This window comes from Daphnia pulicaria, chromosome 3 (assembly GCF_021234035.1).
Source record: "Daphnia pulicaria isolate SC F1-1A chromosome 3, SC_F0-13Bv2, whole genome shotgun sequence".
Lineage (NCBI taxonomy): Eukaryota > Metazoa > Arthropoda > Branchiopoda > Diplostraca > Daphniidae > Daphnia > Daphnia pulicaria.
The window spans coordinates 12,979,877-13,000,117 of record NC_060915.1 but is presented as its reverse complement, the minus strand read 5'-3'; the positions used below and the strand labels follow the sequence as shown (position 1 = coordinate 13,000,117).

The window sequence follows — 20,241 nt, the reverse complement described above, 5'->3', positions numbered from 1 at the left end:
AAACGAAAAAACTAACGACCGATCGATTGCAGCGCAAACAATCAACGTGTGCGCAGTACAATGTTCATTTGTTCTATTCTCCTTTCCCGGAAAGATGAACCGAAAAAAAGTAACTGCAATCAAAACCGGTAAACCGACAATGACCGACCAGCATCTGTAAACAAGGAGTTGAACGCAGTGTGGCGGCAGGTCCCCCTCTCGCTCAATAAAATCTCCTAGTTGAACTTTGATTGAATTCAAGTTTGAAATATTTTGGAAAAAACAAGCCTGATCTGTTGTGGTACTATGAGCTATTTAATGAACCCAGAACAAGTCGACGAAAACGGCAAGAGAAAACAGTTCCAGTCAATAACTGGAACTGCCTATAGTTCAGGAATAATCGAACTCGGTAACGATTCATAATCAACGCCCACTCAATAGTCAGAAAGAGGAATAGAGATAAATTGTTTTCCTACTTTTGAACTTTGGAAATTCAGCCAGGTATCCTTCCACAAGTGATCCATCCATCCGCTGAAAAGTTGAGTCCACCAGGCGGGATAGGGAGAAAAGGGAGTCCTCGTGAATACACCCACATTCACATGAAGTGTACATGAGGACATTTTAAGAAAGGGAGACGAAGGAAGAGATACGTAGCTCGGCCATGGTTAGAATCTCCAATCAACAGGGATGCTGTTTATCTAAATAAATAAAAATTTAGTCACGAAAAATATTTGGACAACAAGTAAGGCAAAGTTGAAAATGAAACATTAACTGGCAAGTCACAGGAATAAAAGTATTGAAAATTATTTACCCAAATGATGATGCTGAGGTTGTTGCTGAGGTGACAGATCCAGCAGAAGCAAAACTGGAATATCTTGTTGTCACGATGGCTGTGCATGGTTCAGTACTCAAATCTGCACAAAGAAAAAGGTTAGACAGTGTGAACAAACTGCCATGCATTGACAGAAGGCTTACATCACGAATGCTAGTTAAATGCAGTTAAAGGCTAGTCACAGGAAATACATTTCTCAACTTTGTAACAGGCTTAACTGTTTTACTTAAGCTCCCATAAACATTATTTTATGTAAACTTTATCTTATTTACCCGCTAAAAAGCATGGAGTGTGATTTAGGCGATTCTATTGAAAGAGCCACGACACAAAGTTTACTCGACGAACACATTTTTTTTAAATTTGATGTGAACTGCTATTTTTCGTGCAGCCACATATCGTTACAATTGCTTTGAAATCATACTTCATCTCTTTAGTCTTCTGACTTTTCTCCAAAACTTAAAAAATGAATCACTGAAACTTTCAACAAATTGAAAGCAGACGACACTTTCATTTTCTAAAGATATCGATAGAAAAAACAATCGACCCCTTTCCAGCTCTCCTGATCCTGATTAAACAAACAAATCAAAAATGAATGGGATTATTTACGTATCTAATTATTGATTGTCATCTCAACAAGTTACACTGAGCCCCCCTACCACATTCAAGATAAAAAAACAAATAAAATTTACACGAATCCGTGAAGATAATTACTTTAAGACCGGCACAATGAATAATAATGGAAACGTTATGTATAATTACGTATGTATAATGTGGTAACGTTCGTCCTCTTCTCCGTCGCTTGATCTGGTCAGAATGACACCATGATGATGACACGGTCGAACGGGATCGACTGGACCTGGTATAAGTTCAGACCTTCTTAACCTACCCGCGTCAGATGGGTGGCAACAGCTTGCAGATCGTATCGTACATTTGAACGCGGAAGCCGAAATAGTGCTGGCTGTTGACTCCGCTGTACCACTGGGTGATGCTAGAGCGCTGTCCAGAATGGCCGCTGGACTGAACTAGTGAAGGCCGGGACTTGCTGTGGTATTTTTTTCGCCCTTGGACGCGATGTAAATGTTGAGCCCAGTTGTGTCCGCGAACTTCATGATCGCCAAAGGTTTCCGAGCAAATAATCCAGATTTGTGGCGATATGATTTTCTCCGGCGGCCGACTTGGCAATTTGCGATGCTGATTTGCGATGTCAATTTGTTCAGGGAGTCCCGAGAAGAATGAAGGCTCGAGTCGATGCCAAAATGGCCATCGAAATAGAGCTGCTAATTTCATCCCTGATTCCCAACTAAACTATTGACATTATATAAGCAAACAATTAGCTTACATTTTAAGATATTTTAAAAGGTTTAATGAAATTCGCTAGCAGATACAAAATCTTTGGAGATACTAAAAACAAAATGATTCCAACATTTTGGCTTACCCAAGTTGGGTTGCCACAAAGAGTCGAAAAAGCTGTTGACGACAGTTGCACAGCATTTCAAGTCAGCCCTCTTGCATTGAATTCAACAGCAGCACTTTGTTGTTTGTGGTAGGCCTGCAGGAGGAAATTAAGTGATCCAATTAATTAATTAAAAGGAGACACAATTGATGAGTAGTTTGCCTTTCCTCCATCTTAATTCACAATTTTTCTAGTTCTGACATCCAAACATGAACTCACAATTTCTATTTGCAGAGATTTGGTTATAAAGATTATTGAAAATTAAGCTTCATACGGGGAATAACATAGTTTATCGAACTATGAGGTAAGAGGCTTAATTTTTAATTAATTAATTTTCATGAAAGTTGATATTTTTCGAGCAGCCATCTATGAACCATTTTTGAAATAATATTTCGCAACCTTGATTTCGCAACCTCTACAATCTAACCCAAGTCTTGGCCCATCATCTACATTCAAATTGACGTAAAAAATAAAGATAATAGAATTAAACAAAATTTCTTTTTGAACATTTTTCGAAATATTAAAATAAATTGGAATTCAATCAAAATAACAAGATTTGGCTACTCTAAATTATGAAATGCCTAACAAAAAGTGACTTTCCAATAGCTGCCGCGTCAACAATCTGTTCCGAAGGTATAAAGGGGGTTGACAGTTGGTCTGCAGTTATATCGTCTTTACTCTTTAACTTTAAGTCAATGATTTCCATTTTCAAGGCTTGACGAATCAAACTAACTGAAGAAGTAGCCATGGCAAATCTATCAGATGAGAAAATTCCACAAGAACTCCTCTATCCGTGGTCACTTCTACAAAAAGATCAATATCGTGATAATCGTGGAGATCCCCATTCATTGCCCCCAAATCCCGAAAAGTCTGAATGCGAGGAAGGAGACCAGACACCAAAGTATTTCAATGTCAGAGTTCTGAGAGGATACCTTCCGGAAGCCAAGGATTCTGACAAATATTACCTTTCAGTTTCCACGCGGGTCCAGGAATGGGACGGCAAGATTCGCGAACAGGACAAGAACAACAAGAAAGTCAGCAAAACCAAAACGATCCGCGGCAGCCAGCCGGAATGGAATCAAGACTTTCCCATCAAGACTCTCAATCCGGAAGCGTGCCTAATAACAATTAAACTGAAAAAGTCATCGAAATTGGGTTTGAAGACGTCCACGGTCGGCTCCGTCAGAATTTACGTCTCCGCCTTGGAAGTAAATCAAGTCTATAAACTGCAACTGTTCAAAAACAATTTCTATCCTATCGGCAAAGCTTATCTTGAGGTGGATATCTTGAATTCGTCTTGAACTTGAATTCGATAAAGGGAACAAAGAAGCAACTAACACGCATATTCCCGGCAACTTTTGCAATATTCATTGATTATACGGAAGGTACTTTTTTCATGATAATGTCCAATTATTTCCATTATAAAACAAACACCAAAAAGATTTCGAAATAAACCAATTAAAAGAAAAAGTGATTAACGTTAACGAGTTTTGTTACTGATTTTAGTTTACGGGAAAACGGTTGTCAAACAATATTTGGTCAGATATGGTATCAAAAGTTTCACGTCGTCTCTCATCGAGTGGAGTATGGAGTAACTGAAATTTGAATTCTTAAAATATAACCTGAACGATCTTAACGCCCTAACGAGCTTAACACGGCTTACCTCGTTACACACTTACATTAGGCTAGACAACACGCAGACGATTAAATTAACGACTTCTTGGGGTCATGTATTCATGTAACTTCATTTATCATTTCGTTATCGGTTTTTTAGGGCAAACCCAACTAGAAACAAAATAATTGCCGTGTAGAATCTCAATTCAATGAAAAATGATTCCTTTAACTTTTATTCTTCTTAGTTGGTGGACTTACCGCTACGGGCGCCCTGTCGTTTCCCAGACATGTCCAGACCGGCAACATTTGAATCCAAACCGGAATTCCGAAAACTTTCATTTATAAAATCCAATTAAAAGATTAAAATAAATTGCAATACATTTTAAGCTAATTGAACAATGTGCGTTAGCCCTTACTGTATGATTACAATTTAATACAAAAAGTTAAATAGTATACATAAGTAGAAATCTGATGCAAACAGAGGAAATGGACAGTGCAAAACGGAATTCCCCCTGGCAAGTCTATAAAGGCAACCCCAACGGCTATAGTCAACATCGCAGTTTTCAATTGCAAACAAACCATCTAACAGCAGTGAAAATGATCATCCTTTTGGCAGTCACTATATTGGCTTTGCTTTCGCTTATGGCTGCACTGTATATCATCTTGGAGCTCATATGGACAGTGAATGCACTGTATGCCTCCATCATCAATGCACTGTATGCCTTCATCATCAGTCGACTGACCGAATCACCAACTCGGCATTCGGCTGATAACCTGAATATGATTAAACCTGACTTTGCATGCACTAACCAGCATGCACTTCCCCGACCTGTAATTAACGATGGATTTTCGACTCCCAGCGGAGAAGACTTAAACAACCAAAGTTTTCTTCGTTTGATGGAAGAAAACAACCTGATTGTATTGGAAAAAGAACGCCTGGAGAATGAGTTGAGTCTAGTTCAATCACAACTGACAGACTCCCATTCCAAGTTACTACAACAATTCCACATCGAGTTGGCAACCACCAAAAGCGAACTCGAAAATAACAAACGTGAAATTTCTGATATTAAAGAGGAAAATCTTCGCTTGGCAAATGATGATTCCCGTCTAAGGCGAAAAATTGAAGACAGAGATAGAATGATCGAATCCAGTGCGATTGAGAAAAACCTGATTGTATTGGATAACGAACGTTTGGTGAATGAGTTGAGTCTAGTTCAATCACAACTGGCAGACTCCTCGTCAAAGCTACAAATGTTTCAGAACGTACACGACGAGTTGGCAACTACCAAGAGCGAACTCGAAGAAAAGAAACGTGAAATTACTGACATTACAGAGGAAAATTTCCATTTGACAAAAGAGAATTCGGGGCTAATGCGAAAAATTGAAGCCAGAGATCGACTTATCGCATATAAACGAACGAAATTGCAGGAACTACATAATTGTTATGAAGAAAAAAAATTGCACAAGGTACACAATGAGCTGGCTTCAAGTCAACGTGCTCTGGTATCCAAAAACAGAGCCATCACTAAACTTCAAGAGCAAAATCAAGAAAGTCGAGTAGAATTGGAGAAACTGCGGACTTGCCTAAGTGAACAACAATTAGACACCTCGCAGTTGACCGTGGCTACACGTGAGCTTGAGTCAAAAACTCGAACCATTACTGAACTCGAAGCGAAAAATCTCCGTTTATCCGAAAATGATTCACAGCTGAGGCGAAAAATGGAAGAAACCGATCGTCTTCTTTTATCCAGTAAGGCGGAAGTGGAAGAACTACGAGCATCCCTTAACAACCAGACCGACACAATGAAGCACCTACAGGATCAAGTAAAAAGTCTAGAAAAGGAAAAAGACGAGGCCCTCCAGAAGTTGGCAGAAATGCAAAATAATCAGAAACAAATGAAACCAAAATTGACAGTGGACGTTGGATGCAGCACCGATGAGGAGGTATTCAACCAACTCCAAAACGAAGAGCCCATCATCCCTCCAGTCACTGAAATTACCGAAATCTTAACGCCATTCTTAGCTTGTAATTCCCTTGGTAATTCCACTGCAGTTCAAGCTAAATCACCAGTGACCGAACCCCAGCCTCTAGTAACTGACGCAATGGAGAATACCCCGGCCAACACCTTTAATGAAAAGAAAGCCGTCAAGCAGTGTACTGAACAACCGCAGGATGCATTACCCGAATTTTCCATCAAAACCACTATAGAAAAAGAAGTCTACGTCGATCGAATTGTCGTGACTGGGATAGCGAATAAGGATTGCGGGCGAGTTATTGGACGCCATGGAACAAATGTAAAAAGGCTAGAAAATGAATATTGGGTAAGTGTCTACTTTATCAATGGGAATCTTTTCATCACCGGCGGAGATGCTGAAAGCCGACTGGCCGCTTGCTCCGACGTTATCGACAACCTGCCAGTCACCATCGAGTGTCCTACAATCAATTTGAGAAGAAACATCTTTTCCGAGGATTATTTGTTGAGCGAATTAGCGTTTAATCATGATGTACAGATTTATCGTCCGTGTCGAGAATATAAGTACGTCACGATCTGGGGTACGCTAGCCAATTGCAAAAGAGTGTACGCAATTCTTCAAGTTTCTCGCTAGTTTTTGATTATTTTTTTTTCTTAAATTAAAATTAAGTTACAATTGAAGCTGGACGTCAGTTTTACCTTTCAAAATAGTTGTTATCTGGCGATGACGTTACCTCCTCTCGTGACAATCCAAAGGGATTGGCGGATGAACCCGTCGACGGAGTTGGTGAGCTGTCGCTGGTGTGATGTAAGTGAAGACTTTCGAAATTCCTGGCACTTGTGTACGAGTTGAGTTATCATGACTTCTCTATACACGGTGAAAGGAATTAGATCGTCTTCACTCGCACGCCAGTGTACAGTTGACTAACACCTTGACGGGGGGTTTCAATACCCTCAAACGAGTCCATCAGTTTCTAACGTGCGTTGCGGGTGGAGGTAGCCGAGCAAGATGACGACTATTATCGATGGTAGGGCTGGTCCAGTAGTTTCTTTTGTTTACCCTTTGATTTTGTTTTCCCCTCATTTTCGACCCAAATAAAATTTCATTTTTAAATTTCAAATCTTTTAGTTTCGTTGTGTCATTCATTTTACTAGACCAAGGGGAAAAAGAAAAAACAGATTCCTAGCTGATTTTATGTTGAATATTAAACGAAAATGGTAAAAAGGAGAAAACGTCAACAAGAGGTTGTCGTATTTGCAATGTCTAGATTTTTTTTTCCATCAAAGCGAATATTGAGGAGGAATAAAAAAGTCAAGAAGCAGAGTCACAAGATCTTGACGAAGAGATGAAACGATTTACTTTTGATTAAAAACAACGAACAAAAAAAGGTCTTTGTCTTGCACTGTTCGGCTATCGGCTATTACACGACAATGTGGAAGGCTAATTTCGGTCAATTTCGGCAATAAAACTCTATTGAAAATGGCGATATTGAGCTGTCGACAATTTACCATTTGTGGAACGCCATCAACAGAAAACCTTGGGGAGCAACGTCGAAATTCCCGACACGGAATTGATTGGCGATTATTCCTCTTTTGAAAATAGGCAAGACTTATTCGTGCCATAAAATGACACGCAATGAAGAAAACATAATTAAAGAGCAAAGTTTTTTCCCCCCAGCAGCACCAAACCTTTTCCAAGAACGAAAGACAACCAGAACGCAAATAAGTCCTTTCAAGAACGTGGAAAAGAAAATCAATTCAATTATGTAGGGAATAGGGATGGAACCTTCCACCAAAATGGCGAAAAAGCTACACATTATCCTCGTGTCATGGCAAATCGATATTGCTTTTGATCAATGACTGATTTCCTGAGTTTTAAAGTCTACACAAAAAGGCGCTATATTACGCAACGATCAACCAGAACGGCCACGGCGAATGAATTGCCAATTTGTTGAAAGAGAAAAAGCGCAACGGAAAAAGAGAAAACAAACCGGCGAATGCGATGGTAATAATGAGAGTCTACAATAAACGTCCTACGATAAACGTTCTTCAACAAATTCAACTGGGAGCCGACCCCGGCATTGCTATAACAAAAATGGATTCATCACCTTTCTTGGCATGGCAACGTCTATATGCAAACATTGAACTTTGAATTTCCAAAGCAATTAACTAAATAATGTTACAATATAGATGACCTGTTAACGCTTTTCAAAACCAAAGTCATAGAAAAGTGTCTGTGTCATCGAACAACTAGGAATAACATGCACCAGAAGTAAATAAACTGTTTTCACCTGAACAAAGGTATAGTGGCGGTGTGTATCAATCACAGATTTCGTGGTCGAGGAGCACAGGCGGGAACACAACAAGTTGAAGAAAACACAGGGCGGAATCAGAAGTTGAGGTCGGGATGAATATTTCCTGGAATGAATTTTCGTTGTTAATATTAGGGCATTGAACACAATATCCTATCAAGAATAAAACGCAATCGTGTTAAACAAAGTTCTATCTTGATTTAAACTGGATAGAATTCAACAAACAAAAAGTATAGCCGGAAAACCAACGAAAAGAGCTCTAATAATACCTCAGCCTCTAGAGAGTCCCGATCCGTCGTCCGGACAACTTAAAAAAATCCTATCACAATGGTAAAGGGTGAACCTGAAATTGGATAAAAAGACTAATTAAGAGTGCAGTAAAAAAAAAAGATAATGAGAAGATACCTCGAACAAGTTCAGCATCTCCTGGTCTATGGAACAGCAACAACCCAACAATTTCCGAAATCAATTGATACAAATAGAACTTTAATACTTAAATTACCGAAGCGAAAAAATAGGACAAATCTGCCCGAAATCCCATATTTTGACAAAACTGGATCACCAGTTGCGCAACCTGTGATATCTGATTCAAACTCATACAGTCATATACTTATTAGCTCCTGAGAAGAGAAATCGATATCAATGACTGCGATCAAAATGAGGAAACTTCATTACAACACTCGCCAACAACGTGAATGGGTTGGATGGGGTTGCTGGAAAAAGGAACCGATCCCACCATGCGCGACGAGAATGGAATCCCTCCGTTTCATTTGCAAGTGGCAACGACACGAAAAAAGATTTCGAGATTCTCTACTTAAATAATTCTAGCAAACGAAGTTGACATCAACGACGGTGGCAAATCTGAATTGACTGTCCTTCATTTGACTACAGGTCGTGACACGCAGTCGAAAAAGTTTTCCTCCCAGCTGTTGCATTTTCTATTTTTCCTGGGTAATGAGTCCAACAGAAAACTTGCAACATCAAACGACCCCAATGCAAAGTTGATCCATGTTTGATTGAGCTGTTTTGTATTGCTCTTTTATCGCGCATTCAGAAAGAGGAAAGAAGACGTCGTGCATGAACAGAAATGAAAGCAAATGGAAACTTTAAATTTAAATAAATTTTGAAATCTTAAAAAAAGGCCGAAACTAGTTAGGAATTAGGATAGCGTGGAAAAGAGTGAAGAACATATTTACCGTTGTAAAGGCAGAAAAAAGAATTTTGGATGATAAAATTTGGAATCATAAACCTCATTCGGGGGCTATTTTAGATGGATGGTTGTTGAATTCGTAATGGCCGCTCTACGATGGAGATAACGCCAACTCGGAATCTTCATCCCTCTGTCGAAATAAAAAACAAAAATATTACATAAAAATGAAGGGGATTTCAAAATAAAAATAATTTTTGAAAATCTCAGTACATGGTGAAGTTGTCAGCACAAACACTCTGAATGTGAACAGTTGTGATAATCATTGAAATAAAACCCAAAAGAAAAAAGAATAATTTACTTCAGTTGAGAAGTACTGCTCCAGAATGGCCAGAAACTTGTGATAGATTTCAACATTGTCGTGGCTCTGCAGAGCTTCGATGCGATCCAGGCCACCACACTCTTCGACGTGAAGGGTAACTTTCTCCAGTTCGCCCATTTTCTCGGCAGCGGCCAAAATATTAGCCAAGCCATCCAAAACGACCAAGATAGTCTTGCTATCTTCCTTGGCCTCTAGCAAAGCGCACAGCGGAGCGATGACACCAAACTGGCGCAACAAAGCGATCTGCTCCACATTGCCACCTGAAATTATAAAGAAAAAGTTTAAAAATATCAATCAGCACCAGTTAAACTAAAATGTTTTACCCAAGGTAATGTTGGTGATGGCCCAAGCTGCTTCCTTTTGGCATTTGAAGTCACCTTTGCCCAGCACGTCCACCAACGGACGAACAACGTTGTTGGTGAAGAGAGCCTGAATCTGGATGGCATTGCCGGCAGCAATGTAAGACACGGCCAAGGCAGCTTCCTTGACGATGTTCATCTGTGAATTATTAAGCAACTTGGCCAGCAACGGGCAGACACCAGCAGCCATGACGGAATCGATTTGGGAATCACTTCCTGCAACGATGTTGCTGATAGTCCTTAGAGTGGGGATGACGACGGCCAATTCATTATGGTCCAACAAAGCGACAAGCCGAGGGACGACTCCGGCGTTGACTATTTCTTGAATCCGTTCGTTCGGGCCATCGGTGAGGTACGACAGAGCCCAGCAAGCGTCGGCTAGGATCTCTTTGTCGTTCTTGTGGATAAGCTGGGATAGAGCGGGAAGAATCTGCCGGACTGCATGGACACTGGGTGGAAATATCTTGTAGCAACACAAGTTGGACAAAGTCCAAGCGACATTACGCAATAATGTATACTAATAATAAAATCACTTATTAAATGTTCACATGTATTTAATTTTAAAACTGAACTTACTGGAGCACCGGGTTTTATTAAGGTGATCAAAGGCTTAATAATGCCTAGCTCGATGACGTGATCTCGAAGCTCTGGTCCGTCTCCGGCGATGTTACTGAGAGCCCAGACAGCTTGCTCGGCCAGAACTGAATGAGGTGAACCCATTAAAGAAATGAAACCAGCAACAGCCCCAGCACTGACGACAACTTTAGTCTGATCAGATGTGCCGGACGCAATGCTGGTGAGAGCCCAGGCCGACTCAAACTGAAGGTCTGGGCTAAGACATAAAAGCATCATGATGAAATGTTCAGAAACCAAGTTATAAAGACACAACATACTGTTTGACACGACTGAGAAACTCCACCAGCTTGGGAATGACATTGGCATCGATGAAGATGTCAATTGGTGGGTTACGTTCCTTGCTGAGGATTTGACGTGCAGCGTGTGTTGCAGTAATTTCAATTTTTTCATCACCACTATGGATACCTACGTGATATAGAAAAAATTGAGAAAATAGGATATGGAGAAAACAAAAGCTGCCACAAACATACCATTTACTATGTCCTCAATGCTCATGTTGGCTGCAGTCACACGATTTGTTTTTTCAAGAGGGCTGAGGGGCTCATCATCGATTTCAAGGTTGCGTCGCTTCAGGTGGTCTTCCTTCTGGCATTTCCTCAACTCAACATTCACCTCAGTACGCCTCATTTCCTTTACACAAAATGAACAGTCTGTCCATAGATTTAAAAATATATATTAAAACATATGGTATCAAATCGTCATTTCCAACCTAAGAATGCCCTATCTTTCAACTACTATTCAGCCCATACCACAAACAAGAAGGGAAAAGGTAGAGAGAAAAAATTGAGAATGCAGTCGGTAGCTAACCAGCACAAAAAGAAAACATTTCCCTACTGAGCTACAGCGTTGGTTTAGGTCTAGTATTACAAAAACCAAAATATCCTACGCAAAACTGTCCTGGTTCTTGTGTACCTGGAAAATGAATAACTCAACACCAAAAACCCATCCCGATAACTTGAAATCAAGGCTGAATCACCTGAATTCTCTTGGCATCTTTGGTAAATAGTGAAAAATGGAATGAAATTAACTTGACAGTCAGTTATGTCATGTGAATACCTAACATGGGAACACCAAAACAGAAAACCTTGCAAACTTTGGCATAAAATTAGTTTCCTCGTGTTCTAGGCATCAGTCATATCTGAACTGTTAATACAAAGGAAGTTGAACAGGTGTTAATAACTGAAGCGAGCAACGTTTGATGTGGGAATTGAAAACGTCATAATTCACAAAGGACATTAGAGAATTTGACTATGTGAACAATCTTTTAACAGCTGAGAATTCGATAAAAATAAAAAAATATTACCTGTTTAACGAGAAAATCGTCAGTTTACCACACCCAACGAGGAACAAACTCGAGACTTCACACCCGAGTAGTTTCAAAAAAATGCAGCAGACTGCAGACGACACGAGTCACGATTCCTGATCGTAGCCATCTGGCGCTAAAAACTACATCAATCGCAAATTAATCGACGGCAATCTTAGAAATTAAGAATCAAGCTTAAGCGATTATTATATCGGCGATATAATAATCAAAAATTAACTTTAACGCACAATAATTTCTTTTGAACATTGATCGTAAAATTCTGCTGATTACATTCAGATAAAAATTTTGAAGTAATTACATAGAAAATTGAAATATTGAACAAAAATACGAAAATTCCTATCGATCCTATTGAAAAAATGGCTCTTTTAGTATTCGTTTGCGCAACCATATTTGCTTGGGTCTGAACCTAATCCGGAATCTTGTCACAATCAAGTTCCGACAACCAAAGTGCAAGAGGCAACCAGCCGGACCTGTGGGGTGCGGAATGAACACTTTTTCCAAAAAAAATTTTCAAAAATCGATTGCCATATTTGATTTAAAAACAAATTGATAATCGATTTGAATTATGGGGTGCGAAATGAACACTTTTTCCAAAAAAAAATTTCAATAATCGATTACCATATTTGATGTGAAAACAAATTGATAATCGATTTGAATATTGAAATCAAGTTGAAAATATATTCAAAAATTGAAAATCTTTTGAAAACGATTTCATAAATTGAAAATGATTTTGAAAAATGAAAATGAACTTGAAAAATGAAAATTAATTTGAAAAACTAAAATGAATTTCAAAAGTGAAAATGAATTTTATTAAAAGTGAAAACGAATTTGAAAAATGAAAATTAACTTGAATATCCATACAATTTCGGGAGTGCGATATGACACCACCCTACTCTATCCCCAGCTCTCTCCATAGCCATCTCCTATAGCCACCCCGAGACAACCGACTAGCCATTGATGGCTATGTCGCTGATTCCAGCCAGCTAGGCCGTCAGCGATACTGTCAGCCCTTGCCGGGCGGTGCTGGCCACCGCTGCCGCCACAACGGCCGCCGCTGAAGTCTCTCTCGACCGCAGGCCGAGTATTCTACACAAAAATAGATTACACGATCCAACGTGAAAAGTTTCATGTTCCTATACGACTACTTTTATTTGAGGCCGGCCATGAAAAAAAAAAGCTTTTCTGTTGAAACGGACATGGGCAACATGACCATTTGGATCCTCTTCTTTGGCCTCCACCGCCATGTCCGCTGCCTCCATGATGGTAGAAAAGATAGACGTTGCGCCAATTTTTGATGTTCAATCCGTCGCTGCAGCTGAGACAGAGCCATCCTTCCAATGAGCTCTTCCTTGGAAATGGCCCAATTTTATATAAATGCCGTAGAGTATCGGGTAGGTAACACTTCCGGCGCAAGTGGACCACATGGCAAAGACGTAGAGACAATAGAGAAGTCCAGCTCCCCAATCCGCTTAGATAGCGGATAATTTCCAGCAGGGCCAGCACCAACATAAGGATCCACGTCAGCAAGAAGGCGTGTCCGCCTTCTTCTTCTCGTCGGATTGAACGGCAGAGTATCGCAGCAGTACAGGACGCATAGGCCTATCCAGCGAAACGTACCAGAACACTTCTTTCCGGGCAGTTGGCAGTTAGTGGAATGACGAGAACTTCGCGAGAACGTCATACCGAGGCGTGACTGGAACTTTTCTCAGGTGAAAGCCACCCATTCGGCCGTTCCGTCTTCATCGTTGCTGGGTAGGCTGTGTGTCATTTACTGCAGGAACATGAAACTTTTCACGTTGGATCGTGTAATCTATTTTTGTGTAGAATACTCGGCCTGCGGTCGAGAGAGACTTCAGCGGCGGCCGTTGTGGCGGCAGCGGTGGCCAGCACCGCCCGGCAAGGGCTGACAGTATCGCTGACGGCCTAGTTGGCTGGAATCAGCGACATAGCCATCAATGGCTAGTCGGTTGTCTCGGGGTGGCTATAGGAGATGGCTATGGAGAGAGCTGGGGATAGAGTAGGGTGGTGTCATATCGCACTCCCGAAATTGTATGGATATTCAAGTTAATTTTCATTTTTCAAATTCGTTTTCACTTTTAATAAAATTCATTTACACTTTTGAAATTCATTTTAGTTTTTCAAATTAATTTTCATTTTTCAAGTTCATTTTCATTTTTCAAAATCATTTTCAATTTATGAAATCAATTTCAAAACATTTTCAATTTTTGAATTTATTTTAAACTTGGTTTCAATATTCAAATCGATTATCAATTTGTTTTTAAATCAAATATGGTAATCGATTTTTGAAAATTTTTTTTGGAAAAAGTGTTCATTCCGCACCCCATACGGACCCACATAACACCCCAACTACCTGTTATGTGGAAACCGATTATTGAAAATTAAGCTTCATCCGGGGATTAACACAGTTTATCGAACTATGAGATAGACTAAGATGCTTAATTTTTTAATTAAACTTTAATTTAATGAAAGTTGAGATTTTTCGAAAATTCCAGGCCGACTTTTGACTTCTTTTTCGAGCAGCCATCTATGAACCATTTTTTGAAATAAGATTTCGCAGATGGCGCGGAACCTTGATTTCGCAACCTCTACAATCTAAATCAGTTTGTTCTGGCTCTCACAAAACCTAATCGTTATCTATTTAAAGTCTAATTTAAATTTAAAGTCTAATTTAAATAACGGTTTAAATTTTAGTTATTAAATTTTAGGCAGACTATGCTTTTTTAATGCAGCGTTTCATATATTATATATTTCATATATTTCTCTCTACAAAGTACAAACCCTTTATAATGTGCTTCGCTTCACTTTCAAAATTTGGTGCGCGACTTTTCATACTCAAAGCAAAGAGAAATAGGATGAAAGTAAAAAAGTTGGGTGTTTCGTCACGGAACTTCCACGATTCCCCTTTTTTGTGGAACGTTCTGCATTTTGTATTTTAATATCTCCTTTAAATGATTTGTGAGAAGAAATATAACGGTAACTATTGGGGGTAACGGAAGAGCAAAACCAGTAAACAAATATAGATTGGACCAGAATTCTCGACGAAATTACTGCCGGCGTCATGCCGTGCGTTTACACAACTCACATGAGTAACCCACAGACAATTCCGGTTTCATAAAAGAAAGAGCCTCATCTCATTGGCACATGCAACTTGGAACAATTAACGGAAAAAAGTCTGTATGTGCACTACGAAAGGTGAAATAACAAGAAAAAATAATATGACTGTAGAAGACAAGGCAGAAGGCACATAGAAAACAAAACTGTCAACGTAAACCTGCAACAATGCAATGATCCCAAATTTTACTATCTGGGATATTATTTGTTTCTCCCCTACCGTACGCCCATTTTTCAACAATTGTTTTCTAAAGAATAAAAAGTTAACTATGTCAATTAAATTGTGAGGCGGATGATCGATAGTGATAAATACTAGGGCTTTCGAGCTTTCTCGAAGCGCATATCAGCTACATTCGATTTTAGTTGTGTATACGCGTTTCATCTCATACAGTCTCATCAGATTTAAAGGCAATGCGAGTATTGAACAATGATATTAGTAATACGTGTGCTAATGAAAAAAATCTTTAAAATGAGCACCAAGCGACATTTAACTGTTATTAAGATTCAAGCAAACTTAGAATCCAGGAAAGAATTGCCAATTGGAGATATTAGCTGAACGAATGGAATGTTGAAGTTCTGTCGGGACACTAGAGATGTTACCGGCTAATACGACCTCTCCTCCACCCAAATACGCACTCCAGAATCCAAAGTTGCCGTAGGATATGATGGTGTGGTTGCAGGCTGCTAGTAATGCCATATCCTCGGCTGGATTTTCAGTATTTCGATTACCAGCGAATACGACATCGTTGTTGATCGGTTTCAGGTGACTTCGACACCAATCCATATCATCGCTGGCGACGACAAACAAGCTTGAAGGAAACTTTTTTCGAAAATAATCCATGGCACGCGTGAAGTAGACTTCTCCGACTAGTTGCGCTTGGAAACGCCCTTTTAGGAACTGGCTGTAATCTACGTAATTGAAAAGAAAAATGGCACATTTATTTCCAATGTTCCATCATGAAAAATTATAAAAACTCACCTGTTCGGCGGACGTGCACTCCTACCTTGAATATTATAAAACAATTAATAGATTTGAAAAAAAAAAAATATTTTCGATAAATTTAAATAACTTACAAAAACAACGTTTTGGCGATTTTCTCTGAGTCGATATAATTCTGCTTGTGCTCGTTCAACGAACTGCTTCTTAAATCGAAATTCCTTCATGATTTCATTCCGATGGCGATGAAAAAGAGACACCGATGTAGGATAACCATCAATGTAGATGCCTTCTTCAGCAATTTTCGAGCGCTCACCCTTGTTCAATTTGTTGTAGACATGTAAATTCATAGAATTCCACACGAGTGAACAATTTAGGTTGACAATTGTGGGAATTGAAGTTTCAAGGAAGTATTTGGTCAATGTGGTATAAGTTCGATGCTGCAAAATGGGGAAAAGGCCATCTCTCTTAGCTAATGCCCACAGTGTGGCATATTCTCCCATAAGATTTCCTAGGCGGCCTCCAGATTTGACTGTCAAAATACCACCTTTCCCACAAATGAAAGTTGAATTCTGGAAGTGCAATTGATGATTAAGGCTGGGATTGTTTGAAGTTAAAAGATTTTTGTGGGGTAATTTAATGACTGGCTTGACGTGGAATGATTGATTATTTGAGATTTCGTTGATTGGTGCGACAAGTTTGACATCCTTTTCTTTTTTTAGCTTCCATGGATCTTGAGTGAGAAAATTACTTGTTCGACAAGAGAGTATCAGAAAGAAAGCAAATCCAATCAGGAGTAGAGAAAACACTGTCCGTTTTATGTTGCATCTAGGCATTCTTCTTCCATTATTTTAATTGCATTAGAAAAATTGTTAATGAGTATGATATCATTTGTAAACAAATCGCGGATGCCTGAAAATACAAGGAATGTTATGATTACAACTACATGGGGAAATTTAAAAAACTGTTTACCTTATTTTCTGAAAGAGATGACGACAAATATTAAAACAGTTGTTGAAATCATTGCAATTTCCTGTGCGTATCTTCTGTAACTCCTAGTTTTGTTTTTAGTTTTTTTACATGAAATAATTAGGGGGTGGATACCACCGGAAGACTTGACTAACAAAGTATCGACTCGACTTTGACTGGACTGTAAACCGGATGGCTGAGAGCCAGACCAGCCAGACAAAAAAAGAAATGATTGTCCACAGCACATGCTGTCTGATGCGCGCAAGACAAAAGTAGCTAGTTACCAATTGTACTCCTAGGTATCGCTGTTCGATAAATGTGCTACTTCAGAGACATCTAGCAACTAAATGTTACATTCGGGAATTTTTTGTGTATTTCTCTGAAGAAAAATGTCGGCCGTTATTGGACTTGGGTTGAAAAAGGGAACTATTTCCCTAATTAATTCTGCACCAAAGTCTCTGTTACCCCATTTTTCCTTGGGATTCTTTGCCAAGTAAGATTTGTGTTTAATTTATTTTAAATGGTTTGCTCAGCAACTTCATTTACATGAACCCAAACCCTTACATAATTTCTTGTAGGTAGTGGGTTATTCTTTCTTTCGTGTCGGTAAATGATTTTGTTTTCTTTTGCAGCCCACGGCGACATGGAGCAACATGGAATCCTGATATGGAATATTACAAACAATATGATATGCCATGTCTAATTCCGCAAACCAAAGCAAATGTATGGAAAATGCCTCCTTTAAACCACTATGAAGCTCCAGTAGAGAAATCGGTCACCAATATCAACCTTAATTTTGGTCCACAACATCCAGCTGCCCATGGTGTATTACGTTTAGTCTTGGAACTTGATGGAGAAGTAAAAACCGATTTTTTCTCTTTTTAGTGTGACTGCCTTTGTATTCACATTACCATTACTTTTTCCTTTGATAGACTGTTGTCAGAGCTGATCCTCATATCGGCTTGCTGCACAGAGGTACAGAAAAGCTGATTGAGTACAAAACTTACACTCAAGCTCTTCCCTACTTTGACCGTTTGGACTATGTTTCTATGATGGGAAATGAGCAATGCTATTCACTGGCTGTTGAAAAATTGTTAAACATCGACGTCCCACTAAGAGCCAAATATATTCGAGGTGAGACAGTGTTTTTATCGCAATTCTAAAAACCTATAACTAATGACATTTTTAAAAATATTTCTCAATTATTTAGTGCTCTTTGCCGAACTTACGCGCATTCTAAATCACTTGATGCAAATCGGTACTCACGCCTTGGATATCGGTGCTTTGACGCCCTTCTTTTGGCTGTTCGAAGAGCGTGAGAAGATGATGGAATTCTACGAACGTGTATCAGGAGCTCGCATGCACGCTGCCTATGTTCGCCCAGGAGGAGTGGCTCTGGTAGAATTTTCTTTTCAAATGTCCACTCAAAACATTTCTCTTATCGCCAATGTTTTGATCTTGACAGGACCTCCCATTGGGTCTCATGGATGACATCTACGAGTTTTCCAGCAAATTCGGAGAACGTATCGATGAAATGGAAGACGTTTTGACTGCCAACCGCATTTGGAAACAGCGAACCGTCGACATTGGTATCGTTTCCGCCGAAGACGCCCTTAATTACGGTTTCAGTGGTGTCATGTTGCGCGGATCCGGAATCAAGTGGGACCTGAGGAAAACTCAACCTTACGATGCCTATGATTTGGTTGAATTTGACGTTCCCGTGGGACTAAAAGGCGACTGCTATGACAGGTGAATATTCGTCGCTTATAATTTTTCATTTGGCAGCACAAGACAATCATTTCATAATTTTCTTAGATACCTGTGCCGTGTTGAAGAGATGCGGGAATCTCTCCGCATCATCGAGCAATGCCTGAATAAAATGCCGGTGGGTGAGGTCCGTGTGGACGATGCCAAGATCATGGCGCCCAAGCGATCCGAAATGAAAACGTCGATGGAAGCTCTCATTCACCATTTCAAGTTGTTCACACAGGGCTACAACGTTCCACCAGGAGCCACTTACACGGCTGTAGAGAATCCCAAAGGTATCTTGTTATTATCTATTGGCTTAAACCAAATTTCAATCTAATTTGTTGTTGATTTCCAGGTGAATTTGGTGTGTATCTCGTTTCTGACGGTTCTTCACGCCCATATCGCTGCAAAATCAAGGCGCCAGGTTTCGCCCATCTGGCCGCGTTGGAGAAAGTCGGCCGCAACCACATGCTCGCCGATATTGTTGCCATCATTGGTTCGTTTTTAATTATATGCAAATTTCGTCCTGGAATATATGACCGTCTAATTAAATTTTATTCGCAGGTACACTGGATGTGGTTTTTGGAGAAATTGATCGCTGAATGTGTTCCACGCCCTCTTTATCTCCACACCAGTGACTTGAAAAACTGGAAATGGAGTTGTATATGTAAAGCCGAGTTGAATTAGGTGATTATATAATACACATACAGTGGTTGAAATGTGTATGGGAAAATTTAATTCAACCTCTCTACCGTGAAACTCTTGACTTTAGTTGACGTAAAATCCTATTCATGTTCAAGTTTTAAGCAGAAATGGTTCGAAAATGTATTCATTTTCCTCCTGGTTTCGTGTTGTGATGACTTAGAAACACGATCATTGGATATTAGACTATTAGAGAACCCCAGCAGTCAAAGTAATTCGTGGGCGGATAGGTATATTCAGCCTTTTTTATTTCTTCTTAGGAAATAAAAGTAGATTTTCTGTTTTCTTTTAATTATTTTTCTTATTCCTCCTTTTTGGCGCTTTCTTTAATAGGGTCGAGGCGTAATCTCGGTAATGGTGCCTTTTAGCTTTTTCGTACACGCGAGAGTCATGTGCATTTGAGCTCCATTACTTGGTTGCATGACACCATTAATGCAGTTGGCTACTGCTTCCATTGCAACGACGACGACGCTGTCACTGGATCGAATGTAATCTTGACATTGAGGTGTAAGCTCTTTCTTAGATATATATTTTTCCTCCTTCCTTTTATCTGAACCGGAGGAGGAGAGTGGGCTGCGCTGGTTCTTCTTTAGCTCGGCACTGTTCAACTAGCATTCAGGAATCGATTCACAATGTTTGGATCGCTGCTGGTGTAGTAGACTCGATGGCGTGGTTCGGTGGACTCGGGAAAAAAAGGTGCTGGGATCCACTAGTGTAGGCAGTAGGGGTATCAAGGAGGAT

The 20,241-nt window shown here is 39.7% G+C and overlaps 3 protein-coding genes and 1 long non-coding RNA gene across 9 annotated transcripts; 1 reads left to right on the top strand and 3 right to left on the bottom strand.

The window, feature by feature from the left end:
• Positions 1–3,566: 3,566 nt before the first annotated feature.
• On the bottom strand, positions 3,567–8,153 carry LOC124328658. Its single transcript, XR_006916427.1, has 3 exons — positions 8,143–8,153; positions 4,137–4,210; positions 3,567–4,049 (listed from the first exon to the last, which is right to left on the bottom strand). It is a non-coding gene; the product is annotated as an uncharacterized LOC124328658 (long non-coding RNA).
• A 1,021-nt stretch (positions 8,154–9,174) lies between these two features.
• On the bottom strand, positions 9,175–12,128 carry LOC124328519 (importin subunit alpha-5-like). Of its 6 annotated transcripts, none has more exons than XM_046787331.1 (8): positions 11,991–12,128; positions 11,272–11,337; positions 11,158–11,196; positions 10,945–11,092; positions 10,628–10,883; positions 10,016–10,568; positions 9,672–9,952; positions 9,175–9,503 (listed from the first exon to the last, which is right to left on the bottom strand). In XM_046787331.1, exons 2-8 carry the CDS (start codon positions 11,312–11,314, stop codon positions 9,465–9,467), a joined length of 1,359 nt encoding a protein of 452 aa, XP_046643287.1. In that variant the 5' UTR covers positions 11,315–11,337; positions 11,991–12,128; the 3' UTR covers positions 9,175–9,464. The 6 variants fall into 6 exon arrangements, with proteins under 6 accessions (XP_046643287.1, XP_046643288.1, XP_046643289.1 ...); XM_046787332.1 differs by having other exon boundaries at positions 11,272–11,356; positions 12,000–12,123; XM_046787333.1 differs by lacking the exon at positions 11,991–12,128 and adding an exon at positions 11,600–11,782.
• A 3,334-nt stretch (positions 12,129–15,462) lies between these two features.
• LOC124328541 (galactoside alpha-(1,2)-fucosyltransferase 2-like) lies at positions 15,463–17,319 on the bottom strand. Its single transcript, XM_046787373.1, has 4 exons — positions 17,053–17,319; positions 16,218–16,992; positions 16,123–16,147; positions 15,463–16,052 (listed from the first exon to the last, which is right to left on the bottom strand). The coding sequence occupies exons 2-4, from the start codon at positions 16,914–16,916 to the stop codon at positions 15,658–15,660; spliced, it is 1,119 nt and encodes a 372-aa protein (XP_046643329.1). The 5' UTR covers positions 16,917–16,992; positions 17,053–17,319; the 3' UTR covers positions 15,463–15,657.
• An 86-nt stretch (positions 17,320–17,405) lies between these two features.
• LOC124328520 (NADH-ubiquinone oxidoreductase 49 kDa subunit-like) lies at positions 17,406–19,521 on the top strand. The gene is made up of 8 exons (XM_046787334.1): positions 17,406–17,542; positions 17,682–17,907; positions 17,982–18,183; positions 18,260–18,447; positions 18,515–18,798; positions 18,865–19,091; positions 19,154–19,294; positions 19,363–19,521. The coding sequence occupies exons 1-8, from the start codon at positions 17,439–17,441 to the stop codon at positions 19,398–19,400; spliced, it is 1,410 nt and encodes a 469-aa protein (XP_046643290.1). The 5' UTR covers positions 17,406–17,438; the 3' UTR covers positions 19,401–19,521.
• Positions 19,522–20,241: the final 720 nt, after the last annotated feature.